The sequence below is a fragment of the Salmo salar genome, chromosome ssa24 (assembly GCF_905237065.1).
Source record: "Salmo salar chromosome ssa24, Ssal_v3.1, whole genome shotgun sequence".
Lineage (NCBI taxonomy): Eukaryota > Metazoa > Chordata > Actinopteri > Salmoniformes > Salmonidae > Salmo > Salmo salar.
The window spans coordinates 28,505,801-28,526,497 of NC_059465.1; the positions used below are offsets into that span (position 1 = coordinate 28,505,801).

Consider the following 20,697-nt stretch of genomic DNA (forward strand, 5'->3'; position numbering starts at 1 on the left):
CACCTGATTCTACTTGTCAACTAATCATCAAGCCCTTGACAAGTTGAATCAGGTATTTTTGTCTGGGGCTACAAAAAAAAAAAGTGTTGTTGAGGCTACCTGAGGACCAGGGTTGGGAAACACTGGACTACAGTATAGAAATAGTTTAGCTATGAATATCATGTATCAAGGTAAGACCCAAGTGCAAACAGTGTGAAGTAATATTGTTTATTGTAACACCGGGACAGGAAAACGACAGGTCAAGGCAGGCAGGGGTCGATAATTCAGAGTAGGAGCAAGGTACAAGACGGCAGGCAGGCTCAGGGTCAGTCAGAGTTCAGTAATCCAGAGGTAGAGCAAGGTACAGGATGGCAGGCAGGCACAGGCAGAGAGGTCAGGTGGGCGTGTACAGGGTCAGGACAGCCAAAGGTCAAAAACCAGGAGGACGAGAAAAAGAGAGGCTGGAAAAAGGCATGCGCTGACAGGACAACCGCTGGTAAGCTTGAACAAACAAGACGAACTGGCACAGACAGACAGAAAACACAGGTATAAAAACACAAGGGATAATGGGGAAGATGAGCAACACCTGGAGGTGGGTGGAGACAAGCACAAGGACAGGTGAAACAGATCAGGGCGTGACAATGAATATCGTCACATATGAGTGGCGATATATCGGTGTATCCATGATAGTCTAAAGGAGAATGATATGTCCAATAAATGGTTGTAAATTCATGTAAATTAGGTATCTAGAAGTTTACCGGTAATTAGAATAATATACACTACATGAGCAAAAGTATGTGGACACCTGCTCGTCGAACATTTCATTCCAAAATCATGGGCATTAATATGGAGTTGGTCCCCCATTTGCTGCTATAACAGCCTCCACTCTTCTGGGAAGGCTTTCCACTAGATGTTGGCACATTGCAGCTGGGACTTGCTTCCACTCAGCCACAAGAGCATTAGCGAGGTCGGGCACTTATGTTGGGCGATTAGGCCTGGCTCGCAGTCGGCTTTCCAATTCATCCCAAAGGTGTTTGACGGGGTTGAGGTCAGGGCTCTGTGCAGGGCAGTCAAATTCTTCCACACCTATCTGGACAAACCATTTCTGCATGGTCCTTGCTTTGTGTGTGTGGGGGCATTGTCATGCTGAAACAGGAAAGGACCTTCCCCAAACTGTTGCCACAGTCTAGATTGTGTAGCATTAAGATTTCCCTTCACTGAAACTAAAGGGCCTAGCCCAAACCATGAAAAATAACCCCAGACCATTATTCCTCCTCCACCAAACTTTATAGTTGGCACTATGCATTCGGGCAGGTAGCATTCTCCTGGCCATGGAAACCCATTTCATGAAGCTCCTGACGAACAGTTCTTGTGCTGCCGTTGCTTCCAGAGGTAGTTTGGAACTCTGTAGGGAGTGTTGAAACCAAGGATAGACGTTCCCGTTCTGTGCGCTTGTGTGGCGCTCTGTGCACTCGTTGTTGGTCCTAGACGTTTCCACTTCACAATAACAGCACTTACAGTTGACCGGGGCAAGTCTAGCAGGGCAGAAATTTACGCATTTACTTGTTGGAAAGGTGCATCCTATGACGGTGCCATGTTGAAAGTCACTGAGCTCTTCAGTAAGGCTATCCTACTGCCTATGTTTGTCTATGGAGATTGCATGGCTGGTGCTCAATTTTATACACCTGTCAGCAACGGGTGTGGCTGAAATATCCGAACCCACTAATTTTAAGGGATGTCCACATACTTTTGTATATACAGTGTCATTTTTATGACTAAAATAATGTATTAATCAGTGTATAGTCTAACATAAAACATGTGGTTGCCATTCTTACTGGCAAAGACAAAAAATAACCCCATGATGTTCATAAGGTACACTCTTAGAAAAAAGTGCTATCTAGAACCGAAAAGGCTTCTTTGGCTCTCCCCATACTTGAACCCTTTGAAATACCCTATTTTTTCCTGGTATAACCCCTTTGAGTTCCATTTAGAACCCTTTCCACATAGGGTTCTACATGGAATCCAAAAGAGTTCTACCTGGAACCAAAAAGGGTTCTAGCTGGAACCAAAAATGGGTTCTCCTATGGGGACAACCGAATGACACTTTTGGAACCCTTTTTTTCTAAGAGTGTATGTATAGGCCTAGTGTGTGTGTGTGTGTGTGTGTGTGTGTGTGTGTGTGTGTGTGTGTGTGTGTGTGTGTGTGTGTGTGTGTGTGTGTGTTAGAGTATATTACATGGCATAACCTTCAGTGCAAATGTGTTGTTGTGGGGCAGGGGCTGCTGCACACACTTAAGCGTGCACGTGACATACAGTTGACGTCGAAAGTTTACATACACTTAGGTTGGAGTCATTAAAACTTGTTTTCAACCACTTCCCAAATGTCTTGTTAACAAACTATAGTTTTGGCAAGTCGGTTAGGACATCCACTTTGTGCATGACACAAGTCTTAGTCACAAGTCACAAGTCTTCTGTAGCTTGTCAACTATGTGTCTGTCTATCCCTGTTCTCTCCTCTCTGCACAGGCCATACAAACGCTTCACACCGCGTGGCCGCTGCCACTCTAACCTGGTGGTCCCAGCGCGCACGACCCAAGTGGAGTTCCAGGTCTCCGGCAGCCTCTGGAACTGCCGGTCTGCAGCCAACAAGGCTGAGTTCATCTCAGCCTATGCTACCCTCCAGTCCCTAGACTTCCTGGCGCTGACGGAAACATGGATTACCACAGATAACACTGCTACTCCTACTGCTCTCTCTTCGTCTGCCCACGTTTTCTCGCATACCCCTAGAGCATCGAGCCAGCGGGGTGGTGGCACTGGAATCCTCATCTCTCCCAAGTGGACATTCTCTCTTTCTCCCCTGACCCATCTGTCTATCTCCTCATTTGAATTCCATGCTGTCACAGTTACCAGCCCTTTCAAGCTTAACATCCTTATCATTTATCGCCCTCCAGGTTCCCTTGGAGAGTTCATCAATGAGCTTGACGCCTTGATAAGTTCCTTTCCTGAGGATGGCTCACCTCTCACAGTTCTGGGTGACTTTAACCTCCCCACGTCTACCTTTGACTCATTCCTCTCTGCCTCCTTCTTTCCACTCCTCTCCTCTTTTGACCTCACCCTCTCACCTTCCCCCCTACTCACAAGGCAGGCAATACGCTTGACCTCATCTTTACTAGATGCTGTTCTTCCACTAATCTCATTGCAACTCCCCTCCAAATCTCCGACCACTACCTTGTATCCTTTTCCCTCTTGCTCTCATCCAACACTTCTCACTCTGCCCCTACTCGGATGGTATTGCGCCGTCCCAACCTTCGCTCTCTCTCTCCCGCTACTCTCTCCTCTTCCATCCTATCATCTCTTCCCTCTGCTCAAACCTTCTCCAACCTATCTCCTGATTCTGCCTCCTCAACCCTCCTCTCCTCCCTTTCTGCATCCTTTGATTTTCTCTGTCCCCTATCCTCCAGGCCGGCTCGGTCCTCCCCTCCTGCTCCGTGGCTCGACGACTCACTACGAGCTCACAGAACAAGGCTCCGGGCAGCCGAGCGGAAATGGAGGAAAACTCGCCTCCCCTGCGGACCTGGCATCCTTTCACTCACTCCTCTCTACATTCTCCTCTTCTGTCTCTGCTGCTAAAGCCACTTTCTACCACTCTAAATTCCAAGCATCTGCCTCTAACCCTAGGAAGCTCTTTGCTACCTTCTCCTCCCTCCTGAATCCTCCTCCCCCTCCCCCCCTCCTCCCTCTCTGCAGATGACTTTGTCAACCATTTTGAAAAGAAGGTTGACGATATCCGATCCTCGTTTGCTAAGTCAAACGACACCGCTGGTCCTGCTCACACTGCCCTACCCTGTGCTTTGACCTCTTTCTCCCCTCTCTCTCCAGATGAAATCTCGCGTCTTGTGACGGCCGGCCGCCCAACAACCTGCCCACTTGACCCTATCCCCTCCTCTCTTCTCCAGACCATTTCCGGAGACCTTCTCCCCTTCCTCACCTCGCTCATCAACTCATCCTTGACCGCTGGCTACGTCCCTTCCGTCTTCAAGAGAGCGAGAGTTGCACCCCTTCTGAAAAAACCTACACTCGATCCCTCCGATGTCAACAACTACAGACCAGTATCCCTTCTTTCTTTTCTCTCCAAAACTCTTGAACGTGCCGTCCTTGGCCAGCTCTCCTGCTATCTCTCTCAGAATGACCTTCTTGATCCTAATCAGTCAGGTTTCAAGACTGGGCATTCAACTGAGACTGCTCTTCTCTGTGTCACGGAGGCTCTCCGCACTGCTAAAGCTAACTCTCTCTCCTCTGCTCTCATCCTTCTAGACCTATCTGCTGCCTTTGATACTGTGAACCATCAGATCCTCCTCTCCACCCTCTCCGAGTTGGGCATCTCCGGCGCGGCCCACGCTTGGATTGCGTCCTACCTGACAGGTCGCTCCTACCAGGTGGCGTGGCGAGAATCTGTCTCCGCACCATGCGCTCTCACCACTGGTGTCCCCCAGGGCTCTGTTCTAGGCCCTCTCCTATTCTCGCTATACACCAAGTCACTTGGCTCTGTCATATCCTCACATGGTCTCTCCTATCATTGCTATGCAGATGACACACAATTAATCTTCTCCTTTCCCCCTTCTGATAACCAGGCGGCGAATCGCATCTCTGCATGTCTGTCAGACATATCAGTGTGGATGACGGATCACCAGCTCAAGCTGAACCTCGGCAAGACGGAGCTGCTCTTCCTCCCGGGGAAGGACTGCCCGTTCCATGACCTCGCCATCACGGTTGACAACTCCCTTGTGTCCTCCTCCGAGAGTGCTAAGAACCTTGGCATGATCCTGGACAACACCCTGTCGTTCTCCACTAACATCAAGGCGGTGACCCGATCCTGTAGGTTCATGCTCTACAACATTCGCAGAGTACGACCCTGCCTCACACAGGAAGCGGCGCAGGTCCTAATCCAGGCACTTGTCATCTCCCGTCTGGATTACTGCAACTCGCTGTTGGCTGGGCTCCCTGCCTGTGCCATTAAACCCCTACAACTCATCCAGAACGCCGCAGCCCGTCTGGTGTTCAACCTTCCCAAGTTCTCTCACGTCACCCCGCTCCTCCGCTCTCTCCACTGGCTTCCAGTTGAAGCTCGCATCCGCTACAAGACCATGGTGATTGCCTACGGAGCTGTGAAGGGAACGGCACCTCCATACCTTCAGGCTCTGATCAGGCCCTACACCCAAACAAGGGCACTGCGTTCATCCACCACTGGCCTGCTGGCCCCCCTACCTCTGAGGAAGCACAGTTCCCGCTCAGCCCAGTCAAAACTGTTCGCTGCTCTGGCACCCCAATGGTGGAACAAGCTCCCTCACAACGCCAGGACAGCGGAGTCAATCACCACCTTCCGGAGACACCTGAAACCCCACCTCTTTAAGGAATACCTAGGATAGGATAAAGTAATCCTTCTAACCCCCCCTTAAAAGATTTAGATGCACTATTGTAAAGTGGTTGTTCCACTGGATATCATAAGGTGAATGCACCATTTTGTAAGTCGCTCTGGATAAGAGCGTCTGCTAAATGACTTAAATGTAAATGTAAATGTAAGTCATTTTTACAACAATTGTTTACAGACAGATTATTTCACTTATAATTCACTATATCACAATTCCAGTGGGTCAGAAGTTTACAAACACTAAGTTGACTGTGCCTTTAAACAGATTGGAAAATTCCAGAAAATGATGTCATGGCTTTAGAAGCTTCTGATAGGCTAATTGACATCATTTGAGTCAATTGGAGGTGTACCTGTGGATGTATTTCAAGGCCTACCTTCAAACTCAGTGCCTCTTTGCTTGACATCATGGGAAAATCAAAAGAAATCAGCCAAGACCTCAGAAAATAAATTGTAGACCTCCACAAGTCTGGTTCATCCTTGGGAGCAATTTCCAAACACCTGAAGGTACCACATTAATTTGTACAAACAATAGTATGCAAGTATAAACACCATGGGACCACGCAGCCGTCATACCGCTACAGAAAGGGACGCGTTCTGTCTTCTAGAGATGGACGTACTTTGGTGCGAAAAGTGCAAATTAATCCCAGAACAACAGCAAAGGACCTTGTAAAGATGCTGGGGAAACAGGTACAAAAGTATCTATATCCACAGTAAAACGAGTCCTATGTCGACATAACCTGAAAGGCCGCTCAGCAAGGAAGAAGCCACTGCTCCAAAACTGCCATAAAAAAGCCAGACTACGGTTTGCAACTGTACATGGGGACTAAGATCGTACTTTTTTGGAGAATTTTCCTCTGGTCTGATGAAACAAAATAGAACTGTTTAGCCATAATGACCATCGTTGTGTTTGGAGGAAAAACGGGGACGCTTGCAAGCCGAAGAACACCATCCCAACAGTGAAGCACGGGGGTGGTAGTATCATGTTGTGGGGGTGCTTTGCTGCAGGAGGGACTAGTGCACTTCACAAAATAGATGGCATCATGAGGGAGGAAAAGTATGTGGATATATTGAAGCAACATCTCAAGACATCAGTCAGGAAGTTAAAGCTTGGTCGCAAATGGGTCTTCCAAATGGACAATGACACCAAGCATACTTCCAAAGTTGTGGCAAAATGGCTTAAGGACAACAAAGTCAAGGTATTGGAGTGGCCATCACAAAGCCCTGACCTCAATCCTATAGAAAATCTGTGGGCAGAACTGAAAAGGTGTGTGCGAGCAAGGAGGCCTACAAACCTGACTCAGTTACACCAGCTCTGTCAGGAGGAATGGGCCAAAATTCACTTATTGTGGGAAGCTTGTGGAAGGCTACCTGAAACGTTTGACCCATGTTAAACAATCAAGGTAATGCTACCAAATACTAATTGAGTGTATGTAAACTTCTGACCCACTGGGAATGTGATGAAAGAAATAAAAGCTGTAAATAATAATTCTCTCTACTATTATTCTGACATTTCACATTCTTAAAATAAAGTGGTGATCCTAACTGACACTAGGATTAAATGTCAGGAATTGTGAAAAAAATAGTTTAAATGTATTTGGCTAAGGTGTATTTTAACTTCTGACTTCAACTGACTTCTTATTACATTCACACAGAATTTAAAAGCCTAATTGGAACCTTAGCAACATAATATTCACGATTAGGAGGGAAATTAGACTACAAATGAATGAGATCAGTTTAACCTACTAGCCTGCCTATGAAATGATTTGGCCTACACCTGCGCTCAACTGTAATGGAAGACCGAATAATCAGCAGCTAGGTGTTGCTTCTGTGATTGGTGGCCATTTTGACAGTAAGTGAGAAGAACTGCAATACTTCAATAGCCATAATACAGAGAAAAGAAACAGTGAGTACACAGATACAGTGAGTACACAACAGTGAGTACACACCAACAACCTTTACAAAGGTTGTTGGTCTTCCAACAATTCAGTGCTCAAATTAAACGCGCAATCGGAGGTTCGCGCTAAACTATAAATTATGTAGCTGTGCGCTTGGGCGGACAGAAATTACGAATGAGTTACGTGTTACGTGACAAAAAGGCCATGTGGCGCTAGATTGACCTCTGTTTGTCCCTATTCAAAAAAAGTAATTATAAAAAAATACTTTAAAAAAACTATGATGGCATCATTGCAGTGCCCCTAACGAGCGGACACGGACTTCCTGCCCCCCAGACAACTCTGTATTAACTACGCAGTCACAGTGTTAGTACAGCCTCTGTGTGGCACAGTTGATAGAGCATGGTGCTTGCAACGCTAGGGTTGATTCCCACAGGGGACCAATACAAAAATGTATGTATTCACTACTTACTGTAAGTCACTCTGGTTAAGAGCTTCTGATAAATGCTTGAAATGTAGCAGGACCCATCAATCACAAATTAAGTATATGGAATTGCAGCCATGACCAGGTCAGCAAGAGAGCCTCTACGTGTAACGCTTATGCAAGTCAAATGACTGACTTGTGAAAGTCAAATGACTGACTTGTGAACCGATGCAGGTATACAGTATTGATTTCAACGGTGTAGTGGTAGTGTTGACGATGGGGTTTCAAGCCCCCTCTACCACGTTTCTTCCTCTCTCCTTTCCTACTATCATTAAAATATAAAACCTTCAATAATATTATGCGTATTCAAAGGTTCAGAATACTGTTTTGAACAATGAATGATCCCACATTAAGTCTTTGTGTCAGTTCTCATAGGAGTTTCATATTACATCTGTAGCATGAAAACTCATGTTTCAGATTGATGGCATGGCTTTGGTTAGATAGGACTTCCTAACTATTAGAACAAGCCTGCTCCCAAGTGGTAAGATTGTCAAGTAGCAAGTACATCATTAAAAATGCACTGTTCTTGATCGTCTCCCTACCTAAACTTTCTTGCCCTCTATAACCCAAGTCGACTCTATACAGCTGCCCCATTAGTCTCATAGGCTAGATCAGAGATTTCAGTCATCTGATTCCTTTGTGCATAACATTAAGTCATCCTAGAGGCATCCTTGATTTTGTTGAATACATCAGCTAAAATAATGACAAGACAATGATGACAGGACACTTTATCACAAAGTTATCATCTCTGCAATTTCAGAGGAGCACTGAGGATGTGAGAATTCAAATATAAAGGTTTGATTAAAGAAATAAACTCTCATGAGTATAGTGATTCAACATTTCAAATACAACTCACAGCAAATTGAAAGGCACTCCCACAGTATACAGACAGCTTCTCAATATCCCTCAATACTCATTCCTATTCAAAGTGCTCTATTTGGAGTGTGCATCTTAAAAGCATTGAGGGATAAAAAAAATTACATATCAAAAAACACTTATTTACAACAGAACAGTGGTTAAAAAGCAGGTCCTTCTCTTCGGAGGCTCTCTCACAATGGTTGCATTAATTTTAGCTCGTCCAGGGCACTGGGTAGGCGGAGTTTGCACATTTTTGACCATTTCTTCGATCTTAAAGTGAAATCTTCACCGGGTGAGCTAAAATGAATGCACCCAATCACATATAGAAAGTCACTAATCACCGGCACAGTGGGGGAGCCCTGCTCAAATCACCTGCTGAGGCCACAGAGGTACAGTAAGCCATGGTTTTGGTATGGACTACTAGTCTGTGTTCGTTTTAAGGCAATATTTACCTTGTAAAATGTCCCCCCGTAACACATACTTTTGGCATTTATACGTAATAAACAACATACATTACCATACTAAAAGGTAAATTAGTTGGAAACGCAGTTTCAATGGTAAGATAATGAGAAGAAAAAGAGAAACAAACCATCTCTGCTGCATGCGTAGCCAGCCCTAGGGGAAAGTGTCACTGTGTAGAGATCAAATAAATATGGAACAAAAAAGGACACATCCTGGGGAAAAAAGTTTGTTGGAAATACAACAATCTCAATGGAATCCAATACAAAAGGTTTTCATTAAGATACAGCTGCCCTTAACAGATCTAGTCGCTGAACAAAATGCCCCCAGGGACATGCAAAAACTGCAGAAAAAAGGAGCGAGGAAACAGACTGAAGTTTTTCCTTTGATTTGCTAATTCAGTCTTCTTCTAAATGATGTGTTTCATCTATGGATGTGGTGAGCAGCAGACAGGTCAAACGCTGGCCTGAACCAAAAACCCATCAGGGGTAACTGGATAGAAGTGACAGACCACACAAGTTTGATGTGGTTACTTACTTTGTTAATCTGCTCTTATAGTTCCATTCTGGGTCCATCCCCATTGATTCCCAGTTCCCAGTCAAATATAACACAAACACACACACACACACACACACACACACACACACACATACATACACACACACACACAGTAAATTACCCCCCAAATTATTAAACATCTTTGCCAATAAAATAATAAATAAAAGTTCAGCAGTTCACATTCATTTGCTGGTTGGTTGTGTTTTGGTTAAATTGTGTTCACATTTGTCATTGTGGTCCTGTGGCGGTCCTCAGTAGCTCCAGGTCTCTGCGTGTGCTGGTCTGTGTGCAGCCGTAGGCCTCCAGGCCCAGGGGGAGGTAGCGCTCCTGCAGCCCCAGCCCCTCCTCACCCTGCCCAACCAGGATGGAGGCCCACGGAGGGGGGGCAGAGCCACCCTGGAACCCCCAAAACACCAGGCTCTCTGTGAGAGAAACACAAAGTGTCATGTGGAAAATACTGTAATGAGGTGAGCAGAGAAAGAAGAAAAAGTATACATCGCAGAGAAAATACATAGTTGGAGAGACAGCAGGAAGAAAAGAGGAATGAAAGAGGAAAACAACAATAACGAGGAACAGAGAATTGGATAGAAAAACCAGACCTGGCCTACAGTAATAGCACCCGCAACAGGGAACCATTTGAGTGACACCTACCTTTACTCTGCAGATCTGGTGCCTTAGTCATGCCCAGGGGGACCAGATATCGTGCAACACTGACCAAGCCATCGGGCTGCCCTCGTGTTCCCAGAAGCACTATTGACCTAGTCATGAGAAAATATAAGCAATTATGATTCATCGATTCCCCATCAAGTCAAAAACCTCTGATCAAAATGATAGAACGTCTACCAGACAAAGAAATGCTACCTCTTACAATTCTCTTAAAGGCACCTTGTTGCAACGAAACCAATAGAAAAGTGCCAAAAGCGCAAACCCCACCCAACTGGCACTCCAGGTTGACTAAAGCAATGCTCAAAGTATTTGAAAGATTTCAAATAGTATTTGAACCCAGGTCTGCAACAGACCACCAATCGCGTTCTAATTCCAACTAGCAAGGGCCTAATTCTTCCCCCTCACCTCTTTGGTAATCCAGTTTTAAGATACTCCTCCATTTTGGAGTCCATTTTGGAGAACGATCTCTTATTTGTGACTTTTCCAGAGCAGGCATCAACAGAGACCAGGAAGATGCCTGGCTGTGTGAAGGAGAATGTCTCACTGTTCACCTGAGAGAAGAAGACGTTGAAGAAAAGTGGGTAAGAGATACAGCTGGCATGCTACAACCACAAACCGATTCAAAATATGGGTGGTGCTTTTGTATTGATCAATAGTGTGCATACTATTAATAAATTAGTATTTCATTCATAAACATTTATAATGGCCGTTTGATGGAAGTTAAACAACAGCACACCAACAACATGCAAACACTCATTATGCACACTGTGATCGGTGGCACCGGGACACTATTCTATAATGTAATACTGTGTTATAGTTAAATCTGTGGCACTCACAGTGATAAAGGATTGTGTGTCTCCAGTCTGCTGCTCCTTGCTGCTGACCGATTTGATCTGAGTTTGGAGGTAGGAGTTCCACGGGTCACTGGAAAACACCAGCTACCAGAAAACACAGATTAAAGCAGGGCTTTTATGTCAGACAATACAACATGAGCTCATTCCTTTTCCAACAGAATTGCATACTAATGGAACAAAGACAGTGTGGGGGACTAGTAGGCTAACCTGGGAGGCCCCACAGTCCTTGCATGGTTGGGTGCTGAGGGTGGGCATGGGGACCACTGCCGAGGGAGTCTTGGTGTATTTGGGGTAGGCCTTGGCCGTGCAGTTACAGGTCAGTTTGGAGGACGACGTGCTGGCCATCACCTTCACTCTCTCGCAGCCCTTAACCGAGCAGTAACTGTGGCCATCGCGCCCCTGCCTCGCCCGCAAATACAGCCACAGCAAGCTGGGAGAGGAGAGAGGCCGGTGTTAATTGATGAAGGAGAGCGAGACGGACAGAGGGGCGAATCCTAACTTAAGCAAAATGTTCACTTAAAAATGTTACTTAGTCATACATTGAAGTCAATAGGAGACTAAGTAAAAATTCTAGAGGGAGAGAGAGGTACAGTAGATATAGCCATATGGATAGAGAGACATTAGGGTATAGTGACTCTCACCCCACACTGCGGTCAAAGAAATACTTCCTCTCCAGCAGCCTCTTCTCCAGGTCAGCGAGGGAGAACACAGGCCCATAGTCGCTGATGTCATCGAAGATGTTACTCTGGCGGTCGTTGATGTCAGCCATGACCTGGAAGGTGGTGTCATACGGGTAGCAGAGACCCACCAGCACCCAGTCACCTCTGGAGAGAAAGGAGGAGTCAACAGGTGACAATGAAGGTTAGAGATCTGTCTTACAAACTGACAAACACATCCTCTTATCGTACACACATTCAAACACACAGCAGAAAAATCAGAGACGTCCTGACCCAAATTCTGACCCAGTGTATCGAGACTGGAACGAGACCAAGACCAGTTTCAATGTGGACAAACACCCAGACCAACCACCTTAAAAGACACACATCAGTCCCAGTATGCCACTCACTGGTTGAAGTTAATGAGGGAAAGGACAGTCTCTCTGGGAGCTGGGCCGTTCCAATGCAGGGTATAGCTCTTGCTCATCATGAGGATAGGCTGGTACTGCTGGGACAGCGCCCCCTGGCTGTTAATACCCCTCAGCACCAGAGGAGCCTCAGGGTAGTCATCTCTACTGATGGACAGACTGAGGCTGGAAGCTCCCTGGGTCTGGATATACACCTGGAGGACACACATTAAAAAATGATAGACCAATAGAGCTTGGTCACTTCTATGCAGTGTATATCCTAAGCAGTGAATAAAGTCACTGGTGATAGGCATTAGGGCCACTGTCCCATCCGTACCTGAGAGTAGGTGCCACTGCAGACCACTCCGTTCCACTGGGTGATGTTGACACAGCCGGGGTGACGGATCAAGTAGTTGTCTGCTCTGCCTACATACGTGTCCCTGTAGCCCGTCACAGAGCCGTCCACGTCATGGAAGATGGAGTTCTTATCCCCGTCCAGATCATTCTCGTCGAACCACTGTCCCGGACGCCCGAAGAATGCCCTTAGACCCACCTGTCACAAACAATAGGTTTTAAAAGACAGACATGACAAAACACAATCAGTGACTTACAAAGACATGTATGGCCTAAAAAGTGATGACGCGCAATTTGGTGTGCAGGTTTCCTAACTTTGATCTTGTAGGTCTATAGTATTTGAGAGTTGAGCTGAATGTATATTATGCTCGTATTCATTAATATAGACTGCAGCAAAACGTTTCTAATGAATTCAACCCAGGTGTCAGTGATGAGCGTTCAACAAAAGTCCTTGAAAGCCATTTTGAAAAGGGATATTTTGAGTTTAGTCCAGCTTGAAAAGTTGAGTCGAGCTTGTCACCACATCCCCAACACTAGAGGGCTCTCCAATTCAGAATGACTTTCATCCAGAACCTCCCCTTCGCTCTCCCTATCTCTCAGCATGGGGTCTCCACCCAACCACTGCTTCCAGTAAAATGCCAACTCAGTAACTCTGAGCTCTCTGCTGTGTTCCAGGACAACAGAGATTCTTCCAACAGATTGGACCGAACGGCCACAATGGAAACAGACAGAGGGAAAGAGTGCATGCAGGAAAACAGTGTCTGATCCCTGCACTTCAAAATCAAAGCTTTCGATGTAAACACAAGTGGCATAAAAACTAAACTAGGCCCATCAGAACGGAATCATGACAATGTGCAAACAAGCAGACGGACGTTTCAGATGGATATTTTGCCTGATTTGGCAAAGGAAAACTCCATAGACACTAATGTTTCAGTCAGTGACCTTTATCAAATCATATCAAATATAAGTTTATTGGTCACGTACACGGTGTAGAAGATGTTATAGCGGATGAAGATAAATGCTTATGTTACTAGCTCCAAACAATGCAGTAAAATGTCAAACATATACACTAATAATACAATTTTATTCATTTTTATCTTGAAATGTCAGAACGAATCCAATGAATCCAAATAGCACATAACAGTTATGCAATCTATATGTATATACACCGGATTAATCTACTAAGAATGATATAGGGTGAGCTATGTAAAAAATCCAGTATATATAAATACATAAACGGTGTGTAGAAACTGTGTAACTAAAATGCAATGTACAGTAGTAGAAATATTAGAATATATTATTTAAATACATAGTACAAAACCCCATGGCAAAATGGATAGAATTGCAGGAATTTTGCTTCCGGACCAGAGTCCGGATATAATTATCACATTCTTATCCGACTTTTTGTTTGTAACATCATTATTACATCAGTATTTGAGAACAACAGAGAAGAGGCAATGGCCCTTCTCCTGAAGTGTGCACTCGTAAACTCCCCCTCGTAGATTTAAAAGGAAAGGACTGGTCTAAGGAATATGGCAGAAACTCCCTACACCATGCTTACACCAATCCAATGCTTTTCAATGCATGAGGGTCAGAGAATGAGTGTGCACTTCTAGGATGAAAGGTGGAGTGATGTGATGGCTACTCACAGTGGGCTGGAAGCTGAGCTTGGACAGGTTGTTGCGTGGCGTGAGCTGCCAGGTGTTCTTTAGGTTGAAGCCCACCGCGCTGGTGAAACGCTCCTTCGTCGGGATGTAATTTCGGAATGTGCTCTGAGTGATCCGCACAGGACCGTCATAGATCTGGAAGCCGCGGATCGGGAACGTCCTTTAAAAAATCCGTATGAGAGTCACACAACAAACATGACTAGAATCACACCGAGCTAACACAAACAAAACAAGTCACGTTACAGTCAAGACAGCATCAGCTGATCCAGAGCATCTACATTGAGTGTACAAAACATTAAGAATACCTGCTCTTTCCATGACAGACTGACCAGGTGAATCCAGATGAAAGCTATTATCCCTTATTGATGTCACTTGTTAAATCCACTTCAATCAGTGTAGATGAAGGGGAGAAAACAGGTTAAAGAAGAATTTTTAATCCTTGAGACAAGACATGGATTGTGTATGTGTGCCATTAAGAGGGTGAATGGGCAAGACAAGGCAGCAGCTACTCTTCCTGGGATCCAAACATAAAGCACTTACATTACATTAAATCAAATCAAAAGATAAAACAGTACATCATATAACATTATTACACTACTACATATCTACAATACAAAATGTTTGATACCACTATACAACAGTCACGCCCTGACCTTAGAGAGCCTTTTTATTTCTCAACTTGGTTAGGTCAGGGTGTGATTTGGGTGGGCATTCTAGTTTTTCTATTTCTTTGTTGGCCGGGTATGGTTCCCAATCAGAGGCAGCTGTCTATCGTTGTCTCTGATTGGGGATCATAATTAGGCAGCCCTTTTTCCACCTTTAGTTTGTGGGATCTTGTTTTTGTACTGTTGCTTTCCAGCCCTACAGAACTGTGCGTTTCGTTTTGTTTTTGTATTTGTTGTTTTTTCGGTGTCATCAATAAAAGAAAGATGTACGCCTACCACGCTGCACCTTGGTTCAATCCTTCCATCGACGAGAGTAACAACAACAACAACAATATCACAATGCATGTGTGTCCATGTGTCTGTGTCTCTTCACAGTCCCCGTTGTTCCATAAGATGTATTTTTTTCCTGTTTTTAAATCTGATTCTACTGCTTGCATCAGTTACCTGATGTGGAATAGTTCCATGTAGTCATGGCTCTATGTAGTACTGTGCGTCTCCCATAGTCTGTTCTGGACTTGGGGACTTTGAAGAGACCTCTGGTGGCATGTCTTGTGGGGTATGCATGGGTGTCCGAGCTGCGTGCAAGTATTTTAAACAGACAGCTCGGTACATTCAGCTTGTCAACACCTCTTTCAAAAACAAGTAGTCATGAAGTCAATCTCTCTTCCACTTTGAGCCATGAAAGATTGACATGCATGTCATTAATGTTAGCTCTCCATGTACTTTTAAGGGCCAGCCGTGCTGCCCTGTTCTGAGTCAACTGCAATTTTGCCTAAGTCCCTCTTTGTGGCACCTGACCACACTACTGAACAGTGGTCCACAACCCGAAGAACATCCAGCCAACTTCACACAACTGTGGGAAGCATTGGAGTCAATATGTGCCAGCATCCCTGTGGAATGCTTTCAACACCTTGTAGAGACCATGCCCCGATGAATTGAGGCTGTTCTGATGGCAAAAGGGAGGGGGGCAACTCAATATTAGGAAGGTGTTCTTAAAGTTTTGTACACTCAGTGTATAGCTACTTATAACACTGGAGAGAAACATTAGGCCTATTGCTAGCTTCATCAGCTTGTTGTCTTATCAGCGGGGAAAAAATGGTCATTGAAGTCTAACTAGATAACAGAAGGATATGTTGTTTTGTCTCACTGTGAAAAGCCTGGCTGTGACCAAACATCTAGCCGTTAGTGTGGTCAGGAAGTGTGTAAAAAGGACAGTACATCCCAGAGAGGGATGACAGGGCCGTCATGAATGAGAGAGTAGCTGGAGAAATCAGGGCATGCAGCAATTAGCTGTTACCATGATTTACAGCCTCCAGAGAGGGAGCGGCCAGAGAAGGGGATATGCAAAGCAACAGATGTTATGAACTTTTATATCACCCTTTATGTAGTATAAATTTGCTTATAAATCATTTTGTAAATCAAGCAAAATGAACCCTAACTCACTGTGTGTCACTTGAAAAAACTACAGGCACCAGATTTTCATTTCCTGGTTGTATTTTTCTCAGGTTTTTGCCTGCCATATGAGTTATGTTATACTCACAGACACCATTCAAACAGTTTTAAAAACTTCAGAGTGTTTTCTATCCAAATCTAATATGCACAATCTAGTTTCTGGGCCAGAGTAGTAACCTGTTCAAATAGGGTACGTTTTTCATCTGGCCGTGAAAATACTGCCCCCTAGCCCCAACAGGTTTTAACTTCTACGGGATCGGTGTCCCCCTGGGACGGTTGAGCTAATGTAGGGTAATGTGATTAGCATGAAGCTGTAAGTAACAAGAACATTTCCCAGGACATAGACATATCTGATATGGGCAGAAAGCTTAAATTCTTGTTGATCTGGTTTTGCACCAAGTTTGGCGTGGATAATACAGGATCGGAGTCCCCCCGCGGGACGGTTGAGCTACTGTAGGCTAATGTGATTAGCATGAGGTTGTAAGCAACAAGCTTAAATTATTGTTAATCTAACTGCACTGTCCAATTTACAGTATCTATTACAGTGAAAGAATACCATGCTATTGTTTGAGGAGCGTGCACAATTATGAACTTTAAAATGTATTAATAAACCAATTAGGCACATTTGGGCAGTCTTAAACAGGTTAACATTCACAAGGCCGCTGGGCCAGAGTGATTATCAGGACGCGTACTCAGAGCATGTGCTGACCAGCTGGCACTGACATTTTCAACCTCTCCCTGACCCAGTCTGTAATACCTACATGTTTTAAGCAGACAACCATAGTCCCTGTGGCAAAGAACACTGAGGTAACCTGCCTAGATGACTACCGCCCCGTAGCACTCACATCTGTAGCCATGAAATGCTTTGAAAGGCCGGTCATGGCTCCCTCCAATTTGCATACCGCCCCAACAGATCCACAGATAATGCAATCTCTATTGCACTCCACACGGCCCTTTCCCAGCTGGATACAAGGAACACCCACCTGAGAATGCTATTCATTGACTACAGCTCAGCATTCAACACCATAGTGCCCTCCAAGTTCACTAAGCTAAGGACCCTGGGACTGAACACCTTCCTCTGCAACTGGATCTTGGAGTACATCACTGGGGCCGAGCTTCCTGCCATCCAGGACCTCTATAAAAGGCTCCTTAACAGCTTCTACACCCAAGCCATAAGACAGTTAATCAAATGGCTACACAGACTATTTGCATTGACCCCCTTTTTTAATCGGATTTGTTATATATTTTTTGCACCGACTCTCTTGCACAGGCTCGATGTACACTCACTGGACTCTAACCACACACTCACACATATTACACTGACACTCCAACACACACACACACATACACATATTTCTTCACACTCCACATACGCTGCTGCTATTCTGTTTATTATCTATGTATAGTCACTTTACCCCGAACTACATGTACATATTACATCAATTACCTCAACTAACCCGTAACCCTGCACATTGACTCGGGTACTGGTACACCTTGTATATAGCCTTGTTATTGTATTGTGTTACTATTTTTCCTTTTGTTTATTACTTTTTTTGTTGGTTAAAGGCTCTTAGGGATAGGCATCCCGTCAGCGGGACAGTTGTAAATCATGCAGCGCCGTGTGTCACGCTTGCAGATTTTAGAGAAACAACAAATGTCGGTCTTATGTCAGCTGTAAGCTTAAATTCTTGTTAATATAACTGCATATCCTTGCTTCAGGGCCTGAGCTACTGGTAGTTAGATTTGGGTATGTCATTTTAGGTGAATATTGAACAATAATGCCTAACCCTAATCTTAAATTAAGACCAAAAAGCAAATTTTTGTTCTCATTAATTCTTTTACATATAGCCAATTTTGACTTTGCAGCTAGCGGAAATCGCTCAGTTCTTCCTCAAGGACAAGACACATCCCAATAAACATTCAATGCTCTCTTTTTTTCTACTGAAAAATGTTTTCCGTTGCATACCTTAATGAACCCGAACCTGAGGACTGTCTCTCTGACTGTGGGTGGGTTACAGCCTGCTCCCTGTCCCTGATCCGAGTGCTCTTCCGAAACTGCTCTCCGTGACTGTAACTGTTTCTCAGACTGTAATTTCGCATTGGTCACTGTAAGCAACGCTTTGATTAATTTTTTCCTTTCAGTCACTGTTTATCAAAGGAGGCTTACTATGCGGATGGAGGAAATTGGTTCTCAGGAAACACAGAAGTGATAGAAACATTTAAAAAAAAATATCCTATTACAGGAAGTTAGTTAAAGCACACACACACGAGAACACACACACGAGAACACACACACACGAACACACACACACCTGTTCCTGGGTAGTGTCCTCATCTTGCCGTCTGCTCCTCCCTGGCCCCAGTACTTGTTCTGGCCTCCGTTGAAGCCACGGTTCCGGCTCTCTCCCACAAACAGAGACTGAGTCACTTCCTGACTGGAACCCTCGTCCTTAGGATAACTACCGTCACTGACGGAGGGAGAGGAAAGGGACAGGATGTGTTTTTGAGCATAAGTGTATGTGTAGTGGGGGTGTTAGGAATGTACAGACAGAAACACAGGTGTAGAAACAGACACAGGAGCCTTGGTACATACCTCGCAAAGGAGAGTCCCACCCCATTGTCTGCAAATCTATAACCAGAGAGAATGAACGTATCATTCATTCTGCATTGTAGATGTGCACTGTGTGAGAGCTCCACTGAGTAGGGCTAACCCAGAAGTGTAGGAGTCACCAGTTCAATGTCATCCATAGCCTTGAGGACTGAGAAAGAGGAACTCCTGGCCCTTTGCCACATCCGAGATGGCCACTTGATAACATGTTAGCTTAGCATGCTAGCTACTAATTCTAATGCAAGTTACCTACAGTAAAACCTGAGTCACTTCTGAGACACACTTCTCTGTGCGAATCATACAGGGACATCGAAAGACAGAAGCGATGAGATGTGACTACTGCACAGCACATTGATGAACAAGGATACAGTAACCACATTCATGGGCTCAGTGAGATGACATCACATCACTCACCCAGAGTTCTGAATGGTAATGTCACCGCCTCGTATCCAGGCTCCGAGGTCGTTGTTCTTAAAGGCGATGAGTGTGTCGATGAGAGCAGCCACCCTGGGACGGTTTGGGTCTGCATTCTCATGTGGACGGAACCTGAAACAGACCCATGTGTAATATGAGTATAGAAACACACACACTCTTGATCTCTCTTTCTGACACACAGATACACAGCACTCTCTTAGAAAATCCACACAGACAAACACTACGCACACAGACAAACACTACGCACACAGACAAACACTACGCACACAAACAAACACACACAAACACTACACACACAGACAAACACTACGCACGCATACAAACACACACAGACAAACACTACGCACACAGACAAACACTACGCACACAGACAAACACACACACACTCAGTCCTCACCTTCACACACAAACACACACAGCATAAGCAGTGGTCTTAGATGGCCTAAGCTATTTTCTTTCCATCTGTTGAAGAAGAGGCTTGTATTTGGACAGACTGGTGCAGATTGGAGCCTTGTTTTGTCTGTAAACACAAACCTGCCAGATCCTCCAGACTACTGTACAAGGAGAGTACCAACCAGTACAGACTATCAAAGTACAGTACAGACCAGTATAGACCATATAAACTACATACCATCTACAGTAAGTGCTGTAGAGATAGATACTAACTAAACCACAGCCTACTAGACCAAGTAAATATATAGACAATGATTGATCCAAATGATTGATCCCTGCATGTCGAAATGTAATTCTAAATGCAATGTAGTTTGACGTGTATTCTTACCTGGCGTTGTTGTCCAGACACAGGTACTCCCGGGGGTCTGCAGCACTGGCATTGGTGGTTTTCACACCTTTATCAATGAAGAGCCCAGCCTGGGTAACACAAACAGGTATGGGAACTACGGTCATAAAGGAGTCGGACAGTTTTACATGTTTTGCATGTGAGTGTTATAATAGCAACAGTAGCAACTCTGTAAAATAGATATATTGTCAAATGTACGGGATATAAGAATGTAGTGTGTAATGTGCAGTTCAAGTGTGAATGCAATGTAATGAGACTGTGTATATACCATAGGTATACACTACTGGTCAAAAGTTTTAGAATACCTATTCATTCAAGGGTTTTTCTTTATTTTTGCTATTTTCTACATTGTAGAATAATAGTGAAGACATCAAAACTATGAAATAACACATGTAGTAACCAAAAGTGTTAAACAAATCAAAATATATTTAATATTTGAGATTCTTCAAATAGCCACCCTTGGCCTTGATGACAGCT

General features: G+C 44.6%; 1 protein-coding gene across 1 annotated transcript in view; it reads right to left on the minus strand.

Moving 5' to 3' along the window:
• Positions 1 to 8,495: 8,495 nt before the first annotated feature.
• Positions 8,496 to 20,697, minus strand: part of LOC106585357 (cell surface hyaluronidase) — a 39,288-nt gene continuing 27,086 nt past the window's right edge. Inside the window, exons 12-24 of the mRNA XM_014171452.2 lie at positions 20,203 to 20,291; positions 19,401 to 19,532; positions 18,972 to 19,007; positions 18,691 to 18,846; positions 14,244 to 14,421; positions 12,578 to 12,793; positions 12,244 to 12,455; positions 11,819 to 12,001; positions 11,385 to 11,607; positions 11,160 to 11,261; positions 10,729 to 10,874; positions 10,309 to 10,415; positions 8,496 to 10,079 (exon numbers count right to left, since the gene is read on the minus strand). Of these exons, the coding sequence (XP_014026927.2) occupies positions 9,886 to 10,079; positions 10,309 to 10,415; positions 10,729 to 10,874; positions 11,160 to 11,261; positions 11,385 to 11,607; positions 11,819 to 12,001; positions 12,244 to 12,455; positions 12,578 to 12,793; positions 14,244 to 14,421; positions 18,691 to 18,846; positions 18,972 to 19,007; positions 19,401 to 19,532; positions 20,203 to 20,291 (1,974 nt within the window). The 3' untranslated portion in view covers positions 8,496 to 9,885. The remainder of the gene's footprint in view (positions 10,080 to 10,308; positions 10,416 to 10,728; positions 10,875 to 11,159; positions 11,262 to 11,384; positions 11,608 to 11,818; positions 12,002 to 12,243; positions 12,456 to 12,577; positions 12,794 to 14,243; positions 14,422 to 18,690; positions 18,847 to 18,971; positions 19,008 to 19,400; positions 19,533 to 20,202; positions 20,292 to 20,697) is intronic.